At 36.9% G+C, this 11725-nt stretch overlaps 1 protein-coding gene across 1 annotated transcript; it reads left to right on the forward strand.

The window, feature by feature from the left end:
- The first annotated feature begins 1924 nt into the window (after positions 1 to 1924).
- On the forward strand, positions 1925 to 2899 carry LOC110094795 (uncharacterized mitochondrial protein AtMg00810-like). Its single transcript, XM_020820122.1, has one exon. The coding sequence runs from the start codon at positions 1925 to 1927 to the stop codon at positions 2897 to 2899; it is 975 nt and encodes a 324-aa protein (XP_020675781.1).
- Positions 2900 to 11725: the final 8826 nt, after the last annotated feature.

The following is an 11725-nucleotide window of genomic DNA, read 5'->3' on the forward strand; positions in this document are numbered from 1 at the left end:
AGTTCGCTCCCACCAATCCAAGATCCATACCAGTCTTTCTTGCCCAGCAAAACTCACCGTCCACTCAGGATTGGATCATAGACTCAGGAGCATCGAACCATCTGACGCCTGACATCAATGCATTGCGCCACCCGACTAACTATCAAGGACAGGAGAGCGTCTCCATGGCAAATGGCTCTCAACTCCCGGTACTTCATTCAGGCCAAGGCCTTCTCCCTCTACCGGACACGCCCCGTAAGCTCCTTCTACGTAAACTTCTTCATGTACCAAATTTATCTCACAATCTTCTTTCCGTTTCTAAGCTAACCACAGATAATCCAATTTCTATAAGTTTTGATGCTAACGACTGTGAAATTAAGGATCTCCAGGACCGAACTCCACTTCTTCGTGGGCATCTTCGTGACGGTCTGTATCATCTTCACAGTTCGACCACAACTACCACCACGGCTTTTCACGTTCGTCTCAATCAGGAGAACCTGTGGCACAAACGTCTCGGGCATCCGCATCACAACCTGCTTAAAACTCTCGTTCATACGATTCCGCAATTGGGCAGCATTTCCTCTTCTTTCTTTTGCAATTCTTGTAACATTGCCAAATGTCATAAACTACCTTTTAATAAAACTAGTTCCATTTCTGCTTCACCTTTCGATCTTGTACACTCCGACGTTTGGGGTCCATCCCCTACTCAATCCATCGACGGGTTTCGGTATTATGTAGTTTTTATAGATGACTATACAAGATTTTCATGGATGTATCTAATGAAATCTAAAAATGAAACTCTTTCTAAATTCAAAATTTTCTGTCAATTTGTGCAAACTCAGCATAACAAAACACCAAAAGTTCTTCGATCCGATGGTGGCGGTGAGTTCATCAACACCGAATTTCATTCATACCTGAATCATCTCGGGATACAAAGACACCTTACATGCCCGCACACACCTGAGCAAAATGGACTAGCTGAACGGAAGCATAGACACTTGCTGGATCTCACTCATACACTTATGCACGACTCCGGTTCTCCCGCTAAACTCTGGGCAGAGGCGATTTCAACGGCCATTACCTTATCAATCGGCTCCCCTCATCGTCGATAAATCAAGAAACGCCTTTCTATCGTCTTCATGGTCGCGCACCTGCCTATGATCATCTTCGTATCTTCGGCTGTCAATGTTTTCCCTGGCTTCGCCCCTACTCTTCCACCAAGCTCGATCCAAGATCCACCGAATGTGTTTTCATTGGCTACTCACCGTTTCAGAAAGGTTACAAATGTCTAGACATACATTCGAACAAAAGTTACATTTCCCGCCACGTTCGCTTCAATGAACTCCATTTCCCGTTCAAAAAGCAACAACAAATTCCGCACAACCAGCAACGGTCTCACGTCAATTCCATACCTCCTCTACTTCTTGTTCCAAGTTCAACAAATCAACAGTCTACACCTGGTATTTCTCAACCAAATTCCACTCAGACGAATCCCATGGCATCCTCCGACTTCACCAACATCGGCTACAGCCTCAATTCACCCACGCCTTCTACGGGTCAATCGATTAGACCTCATCCCTTGCCAATTCCCCTCTCGCATCCGATGCAGACAAGGCTAAAATACGGGATCACGAAGCCAAAAAGAATTGTATCTCTCCTTAGCACTACACCCACTCCGACCGCTCCTCTCAGCTATCATCAGGCAGTTAAACATTCCCACTGGAGGCAAGCTATGTCCGATGAATACCAAGCACTTCAGCGACAAGGAACCTGGACTCTCGTACCTGCACCACCTCACACTCCTATTCTAGGATGCAAATGGACATTCAAAACTAAGTTGCTTCCATCGGGACAAGTGGACAAATACAAAGTCCGCTTGGTAGCTTAAGGCTACGACCAACAATTCGGTATTCACTACAATGAAACCTTCAGTCCGGTAGCCAAAATGTCTACCATACGGACTCTCATCACCATTGCGGTCAATCGAAATTGGGAAACAATACAATTAGATGCCTCGAATGCTTTCCTTCACGGAGATATATCAGAAGATCTATACATGCGACAACCACAAGGTTTTATCGACATCAACAATCCTAAGCTGCTCTGCAAATTAAACAAATCCCTTTATGGACTCAAACAAGCGCCGAGAAACTGGTTTGAAAAATTCACCGGATTTCTTCAAAAATACGGGTTCAGGTCTAGTCATTCTAACTCATCTCTATTTCTCTACAATTACAACAACATTCAAATTTTTCTTCTATTATATGTCGACGACATTCTCATGACAGGAAACAATCCAGCCGCCATACGAACTCTCATCTCCGCAATGCACTCGCAATTCGCACTCAAAAATCTTGGCCCGACATCGCTATTTCTCGGTATTCAGGTCATTCGTCAATCCACTGGACTCTTCCTTACGCAACAACATTACGCGGAGAAGCTTCTCAAAGACTCAGGGCTACTTGACAGTAAACCAACGTATACTCCTACTGCACCAAAATCCAAAGTTCAGACGATGCAAACACAGCCATTCGACGATCCACCTCTCTATCGCCGCCTTGCAGGATCGTTGCAATACTTATCTATAACTCGGCCAGATATCGCCTTCGCAATCAATCAAGTTTGCCAACACATGCATCAACCTACTATTCAAGACTTCCAATCGCTCAAAAGACTGTTGAGATATATCAAAGGCACGGTAACCTTCAACATTCCCATCACCAAAGGCCCGATGATACTCAGGACATACACGGACGCCGACTGGGCGTCCGATGCCTCCGATCGGAAGTCCATCTCCGGCTTTTGCACCTTGGGACCCAACCTAATTTCTTGGTCGGTTAAAAAGCAGGTTACAGTTGCCAAATCTTCCACCGAGGCCGATTATAGATCACTATCGGCAGCAACATCTGATGTTATTTAGCTTCGCTGCCTTGTCGCAGAGCTTGATCATCCTCAGCACTCACCGACTACTATCCATTGTGACAACACGTCGGCCATCGCTCTTGCGAAGAATCCTGTTTTCCATGCGCGGACGAAACATATCGAGATAGATCATCACTTCATTCGACAACACATCAACTCCGGTGCGGTTTCGGTCACTCACATCGCCTCCGCCGATCAGCTAGAAGATCTTCTCACCAAACATCTTTCGCCCGCTCGCTTCCATGATTTATGTCACAAATTAACCATTCAAAAGTTGGATGCTTAATTTGAGGGAGGCTGTGAAGAATGACTCTTCTTATTCAATTTATTTACCGTTTTACCTTTACTTAGGCTATTTATATTCACCAATGTATTGTACTGTTTTATTGAGATAATAATATAATTTCCTTCCCCTGTTTCCGCTTTGTCCTCTTCAACCTTTCTTTCTCCCTCGGATCATCTTCTTTCAATAACAACAATGTAAAGAATGGATGAACAATTTAGAAAATAGGCATCAAGAAAATAAAATATTTAAAGTCCATCATAGAAGAAGAATGAATCAAATCTTTCAAATATTGAGAGCACTATAATAGCGAGCCAACTACAACAACTTATGGTTCAAAATATTTCAGCATTAAACTGGTTCGAAACCCATTGCATGCCGCTTTATTTTATTTTTATTGAACCAACTGGTCTAACTCTTTATTAAATCCAAAATTGGTTTATGTAAACTTTATAAATAGATCCCAAAGATTGTAATTTAATTCAATAAATAAGTTTTTTAGTTCCCCCCTTCCTATTCTTTCTTCTTCCCCTTCTTCCTTATAGAGTCCACACCTACTCAAAAGGTGCATTCCCCTTCTTGATCATGTTTCCGCAAGAAGTCTTACACATTTGTTTTTCCAACTCCTTCCACTGTAGCAATTTTTTTTCTTCTGCTTTTTCATCCACAAGGATCGTCTTCAACCCTCATTCTTGCCATAACCTTTTGTTCTAGCCACACCATATCTTCAATAAGAAACTGGTTGAAGTTTTGCTACTTTTTAAGAATCTACTACTCGTATGCCCATTCTTTTCCTTATTTCCACAATATACTATTGGAAAAACAACTATTTCATACAACAAAACCTCTAGAACAATAGTTTACCTTTTCTCGAATAGCTTGGTTGTAGTTTGTTGATTGAAAAAATTGTCTTTGGAAAGTTTTTTATTCAACCAGACATCCCTGTAATTTTCACAAAGCCCGCCCTTCAATTTTCTCCATTTTTCTTCAATCAATTTGTGTTCCGCTTCTTATTATCAAGAACTTCATCTCCCTTTGATAGCCGCCAATCTTACCACCTATCTTTAGCCGCCAATTTTTCATCTCTTCAACCAATATTTGTGTTGCCTTCAGCCTCACCAGGAACAGCTTGCCTTCAGACGTTTGCTATTTTTCCAATAACAACTCTCCATTTTAACTCAAGGTCTACCGTTAGTTGATACTCTCCAAGAATTTTTCGTCGGCCTTCCATTTTCAACATCAAGAGCCAGCAAGGGGTGCTAATCTTATCACCAAAGCCTACAGCCTTTCGACTCTCTAACTCTCTCCACCAGGCCATCATGTGAGCCATCTTTTGGCAACTCATTTCAGCATCAAGATCTAGATTTTTCTTTAAAAAAATAGTCCAATTCTTACAATTTACTCTTTCTTCTTTCAATATTATATCAAGTCACAAATCTTGTTATCAAGAATCGCATCTTTTACTCTAATTCAATAGCCATCAAAGATATGTCAATATGAAAATATAGCTTTAACTGATGCGCTATAGATAACACAAATTAATCAAGAATTATAATTCTCTAAAATAAAAATAAATCTATAAAACAAGTGAATGTTCAATTTGCCTCCATTCTCTTATCACTTTAACAATTCCACGCTTTCATGAATTCTATTGGCAAGAAACATGATATTTTGTGCATTAATTTGCCCCCATTCTCCACTCCATTAAGATCCTTCCTATTCCGCAGACATCCTTGGTCTCAGCGATATAATCTCTTCTCCACAACTGCCACAGTCTCCTACAAGTTTATCTATTATTAAATTAATGAAATTAAACTTCCTCACTTTAATGGATTATATGTCAAAGCATAGACCTTTAATGCACATGAATACTTTGATTTTTACAACACTCCTAATTATCATTGTAGTAGCATTGCTTCCATTCATCTTTAAGACATTGAGAGAACTACATTAATGGGTTGGCTATAATAACTCAACGTTCAATTTATTTTAGCATTAAGTTGGCCCAAAAACCATTGCATATTCTTTTATTTTACTTGTATTGAACCAGCTGGTCCAACCCTTTATTAAGCCCAAAACTATTTTATGTAAAAATTATAAATAGACCCAAAAGACTATAATTGGATTCAAGAAATAAGATTTTTCAGTTTCTTCATTTCTATTCTCTCTTCTTTCCCTTCTTCTTACTTAAGGAGTTCATACCTACTCAAAAAGCGTCTTCCACTTCTTGATGTAGATCAAGAAGTATAATATTTTTAGCAAAAGCTATATTTGGCATGACTAGACTATGCTAGAGGCATATCATTAAGGCTATATATCGATATTCTCCTTTTAGCTAGCCAAGAGGTAGCACATGCCTAGGGTAATCCCTAAAACTAAAAGTGAAGAGAGGAATTCTAGATTTTTTGTCTATTTGAGATTTGAGCACTTTGGGAACTTGTATTATAGATTCTTCCTAGTAGATTATTCTCTCCGTTCGTACACAAGTTCCCGTGTTGCTTTCTTAGAGTTCACCTATTAATATGATTGGTTGTCATCAACAGATAAATTTGGATCCAACAAATATTTCAAGAAAATTATATTCATATTATTCTTTAAACAAAAAACATTCTCAATAGATGGAGTCTCCTCACTGATTTGGATTCAAATTTTTGCCACTCATTTATTGAGATGTCATAAATATTGGCATAATTATTGCTCAAATTTGTAAACCATTATGGGTTGATCAGTCAACGGGTGAGTGGAGAAGAGGCTAGTATGTCAGGGTGGGTGTTAGAATGGATCTCTTTAAATAATTGCCTACAGGCATATGGATTCTAGGCCTAATCTTTTAATTCTTTCAAAAAGTGGCATATGAATTTGTTTTCCATGTTTGCTTGCAATGTGGATTTCTAGGATAGAAATATGAGATGTGCCCATTAAAACCTCTCTAATAGCCATCCTTAGTGGATCAATTGACAATTTCCTCTACTAACAAATAGTAAAGTATGCATCATGCACCTAGTTGTGATCCTATAAATGTTTCTTCTACCACTACTAGACACCACCATGATGAATTTGCACCTCACTCCATCTCGATTCCACAAATGCCCCAAATGGCCATCTTGATGCCAAAGTTTGGAACAATACTTTGGTTTATGCAAATAATGACTACCCATAAGGAGACTGCATTGGCATACTCTCTCCCAATCATGGATTCAGCCTAATCTTTGATCTTGGCTTCTAGAAGCCCCACGAACATGGCTTGATATTCTTGAATAATATGTTTTTAATGTTTTCATGCTTCCTTCTTCTAGGCACCTCAATAATTTCACACAATGATATAGGACATTATTGTATGTACTAACTCAACTTACTAATGAGAAAGATATTTAAATGGTCACATTTTATATTATGGTTGGAAGTTTTTTTTTAAAAGGTAGAATACAATCAAACCCAAAATAGAAAAAAAATACAAGGCTAAAATCATCAAATCAAAGCAAACAATAGCTAGACTCAGGAATTTATACAACCAACAAGAAATAAGATAAGGACCATCCATAGGAGGTAAAAAGTACAATCCAAGCATCAACCCACCTAAATAAATGCCACCAATCAGAACAAGAGAAAAAGCCACCAAGGTTGCATGCCAACAAGCCAGTGGAATCCAATGGTTATACATAAGGCTGCCTCATCATTGCCTAGATTAGAACCGTAAGGATCAAAACTATAAAAACAAAGTAGCCAACAGAATAAAAGGTCAGATCGGAGGCCCAAACAACAAATTAAGAACACAAGCCAATTACTTATTTTTTTACCTCCGACTATAACATTTTCCAACACCATGAAATTGAATTTTTAAGCACATTGAATAACATTCAAACTGTACTCAAGAAAAGCATGATCTTGCTCATCCAAGTCATCTCCAACATCTCTACAAGCAGAGGAGATAGACCCATTCAACGAAACAAAATGATCCATAAGACTAAGAGTGAATTTGGAAGTCAATTGATTTTTTAAGTACTCATCAGAAGAAATAAGAGCAATGGGGAGATCCACAAACAACACATTCATAATTGTTCCCAAATCATTAGCTAAACCAACATTAGATGTCAAAGAAATGGGAGCTTCAAAACTAGGCACTTCAACATTATTATCCACAAGAAAACCCATAGTAACAAGAGGATGAACATCCAAACCAAAACTAGCATCTTTATTCTCTTGTGGCACAATAAAAACCAAACCATCCAAGGGACTAGAAGTATCATAGTCCATAATTTCTATAGAATTCAAATTAAAAATGGGAGATGCTATAAGAGAAGTCATAATATTAGTCATACATGCCTCCGCTCCTATTACAACCAAAACACTCTCATTGTTAGTACAAGATTCAGCCATAGGCATAATAGAAACAAACGACAAAACATCCTCTTCAATAGGACCAACAACAGCCCCATTCTCCTTGGTAGGACCAACAACAAGCCCAGTATGCATCGACCAGCTCTAAATAAAAAACCACATCATTACCCCAATTAATGAGCACCTCATTAATAGGCGTAACATGATAATTTACACAAGCAATATTAGCATTATCCAAACCACCAGTTGTATTCCCATAAGTTGTGAGGTGATTAGACTTAATAGCACGATTGAAATCCCTCCTAATATGCCCAATACATTTACAGTGACTACAAAAGGTTGAAAATTCCTCCATGTCGACCAGCTGAATATACCTAAACTTTTCTTGATTGAGCCACACTTTATCTTGATTTTTTTGGTAATATCAAGATCAACCAAAACCTGTGCTACAGATGGGAAAGACCCAATAGTGGTGGCATGCATTATTAACCTTCAAGGGCGCCCAAACAATGAACCAAGAGCAATGAAGGATACAGAGAGAAAAGAGGTGAGGTCTTAAGTTTTGGAATGATATCCAAATGACAATAACAGGAGATTCAACACCAATATCTAGTAAGGGGGGCCATTTTGTTAATTTCGTATAGATAATATTTACAAAATAAGATCTATGACCAAACATTCTGCTATAATCCATATATTTATTCAACTTAATCAGAATATGTGATGGGTTGAGTAATGTCATGAAAAATTCAACAATACGTTTTAGGTTAAAGAAGAATTTCTGGATAGAATCTAGGCTAAGGCGACGGACAAGAAAATAACCAACCAACGCAAATTGCAAGGGAGACGTAAGCACTAGGATCTCCTCTTCGGAGAACCAAAAAGAGAGTAGATCACAAAATGTAGAAGATTTGAGATCAGAAAAGTGAACATTAGAGGTATAACTAGATAAAGCATCCAAAAAAGAGTATGATTTTATATATCTACCCAACCTGGATCACAAAATTAATTCCCCATCATTCGGTCAAGAGTGGCTGGAAAAAAGCAAGGCAAAACAAAAAAGGAAACCAAAATCACAAAAAATAAGCAAAGGGAAAAGGAAAACTTCCCTGAGCCCTACAGCCTTCGTGATAGTTGACTGGAGGAATCCAGTGAAATAGGGAACCCTAGGCGAAGGAAAAACTTTACAAATGCTAACTTCTGCCCCAATGCTAGCTGAACGACAACACTGCATAGTGGAGATACCCTAGGTAAAGGAGCTGCATGAGGAGAAAATGAGATTAAATTTTTTTTTTTTTTTTTTATATATTTTGGTTAGAAGTTGAGATCCAAATATTTAAAAAAATAGGTTCAAGCCAAGTTGACCCAGTTCTAGTTAGGTTGATGTGATTCAAGCCAAAATGACTCAACTTCCTCAGTCTTGCTCAAGAGAGACTCGTTAGTTTACAAGAGAGCACACCTCTAGTAGGAGAGTTTAATCTCAAACTCATTAAAGCCATATGAGTTTTATCTATAAAATTCATTGTAGTGGCTACTCAAGGGAATGACATCCTCTATAAGGAAAAGAATTGATTGGTTACTCATATATTCAACCAACAATATATGTCAAGTCAACAACTCTTCATGAGATAAATGGATGAATTCATCAAGTTAGACATTCGAAAAGGGTGTTGACCTCATTTTTGAATGAAGTCTAATTCCTTTCCTTTACCATCCTTAGTTCTTAGGCATTCCTATTTTAATGAAGACCCACCTTAAGAGAACCATAGGGATCAACCTAAGGACTTAGCCCTAGCCAAACATACATGACCTAAACACTCTTTAAACCACTTCCTAATAACACTTAGAAAACTTCAAAACCATTTCAAGTTCAACATTGGGCCAAATCTTAAGTTAAAATTACAATTCCTCATACTTACCAAGTGTGTCACTCAAAGGGTCATTTTAACATAAGCATGTACCTAGATGCTCCATCTTAGGTTCATTAGGGAATATGTTTGACTCACCCAAGACCCTTAGTCAACCTTAGTTGACCAAGTTTAACGATAAAAGATAATTTCACTACCCGAAAAATTGTTAGTTATGGTAGAATTTTTTACGGATAGATGACCGCAATAAATATTGAAGGAAATAATGGCATTATTTTTAATGGAAGCTATACGTCGGATTTTCCAGTGGATTATCCACGAGAACATTTCCGATGGACAATCCATCAAGCATTCCGCCGGTTTACTTAAAGCCAATAAAATTTACTAGCAAAAATTTCATTGGAGCTATTTCGGCGGTTGTGTCGGTGGAATATCTACCTACTTACTTAAACCAGTCGAATTATTTTGGACAAAAGTTCTGTCGAAAAGTTGTCAGAGGAGCCAAAAATATTGACAAAAAAGCATTATATCTGCAATTGACGCATCCTCCCTCTAATTATGTGATCGTTTGCCTCTCTCATCTGATTTCTCCTTCGATGCCCATTCTCGCAAAATAATCTCTCGTGGGTTTGTCATTGTTCACCGTCAGTGATCGTTCTCACTCATTCATCACTAGTTCTTTGTTCTTGTTCACCATCCGTTCTTCGTAAGTTTTAGATAAGTAAGAGTATGACATTGAATATATTTATATCTCTATGCTTTCATTTATTTATGTATGTTCTTGAATTTTCATTTGTTAATGTTTTATAATTTTCTTTAAAAATATATAAAAAACATTTAAGGATAAATGAACTTGTTAATTCATTATACTTAATTTATATGTATAATAAACTAACATTTGATGGATTAAATTAAATATGCATTTTTTTTCTATTTTGATGTTGTTTATGATGAATGTTTCAATGTACTATTTTATTGGAAGTGCTAGCTAGTCCAATTAATAAGGGCTTGGAAGTTGTTGATAAGATCTTGAGTTCAAACATCACCTACACCATATTAAATCCCATCCCATAAGGCTTTGGGATGGTGAAAAAAATATAATATTTCTTTGTTTTAATATGCATGTCTTAAGATAGTTTGTTTTAATGTTACCAATTAACAAGGACCATCTTGAAAGTAAATTTTAAAAAATTAGATCCAAAAAGAATATAAGTATCCTAAATCTAATCAATACAAAGCATTTCTCTTTATTTTCAAGCTTATAAATCCTTTATTTATAAATGAATTATTATTTTTAGTATCTTATCAAAACATTCATATGAATTATAGACAAGAAGACAAAATTATCTCATAGCTTACCTTTAGGTGCAAATACAATATATAATAACTTCATATTATGTGTAAGATAAATTCTTCATATTATGAATATTAGAAATCAAAGAAGTTGGATGTATAACTGATTGACATAAGGACAAAAGATAGTAATAGATGAGTTCATTAATGTGGTGAATTTTTTCATTCTTGGATGGAAGGAAGGTTTCACTATCCCTCGTGAATATTTTAATCAGTTTGTTGGGCTGCTTAAGGAGACCAACTGACAAAGAACATAATTCCTATAGATTTACTTCGGATAAAGAAATTGGTTTTCAAACTTGCTTTGATATATACAAAAATAGATTGTTATGTTAATGGATGCATATTATACTACAAAGATGATTTATTAAAGATTACAAATCGTCATTGCAATGCACTAAGAATTAAACCAAAATCTGAGATAAAAAGAAAGCAGAAGGACATACCTGAAAGAAGGATATTTTACTTACCTACAATTCCTATATTGTAACATTTATTTACATCTATGAGCTCTGCTGCACATATAAGATGGTTTAACAAACACATCTCGCAAATAGGTATTATGACACATTCGTTAGAAGCATAAGTGGAAAAAATCTGCCAAAAATATATGTTGTAGGTTTATAAATTTTTTCAATATAAAATTATAATTTTTGAATAATTACAAGGCAAGATCGCTCGTTAGACGTCAACACATAGCTCATCTCGGGTCATGAACCAAGTAGAATATGCTTAATTATAAATTGAGGATGTCTTGAAATTGACGCATTGATTGGAGCTAAAATTGTTAAAAAATTGCCCTCCAAAATATTTAAAATTTCTCGAAGATGAATATAGAGGCTCTATTGAGCACCGAAAGTGCCCAAATTCGATCCATAAAATAAAATAAAAAAGTTCCGAGGACCCCAAAAACATATGAATTAGACTGTCCAGGGGAAAACATAGGCCCGGACCATTTGCTATAGTAATTGGTGCTAAAAAG

The sequence above is a fragment of the Dendrobium catenatum genome, unplaced genomic scaffold (assembly GCF_001605985.2).
Source record: "Dendrobium catenatum unplaced genomic scaffold, ASM160598v2 fragScaff_scaffold_670, whole genome shotgun sequence".
Classification (NCBI taxonomy): Eukaryota; Viridiplantae; Streptophyta; class Magnoliopsida; order Asparagales; family Orchidaceae; genus Dendrobium; species Dendrobium catenatum.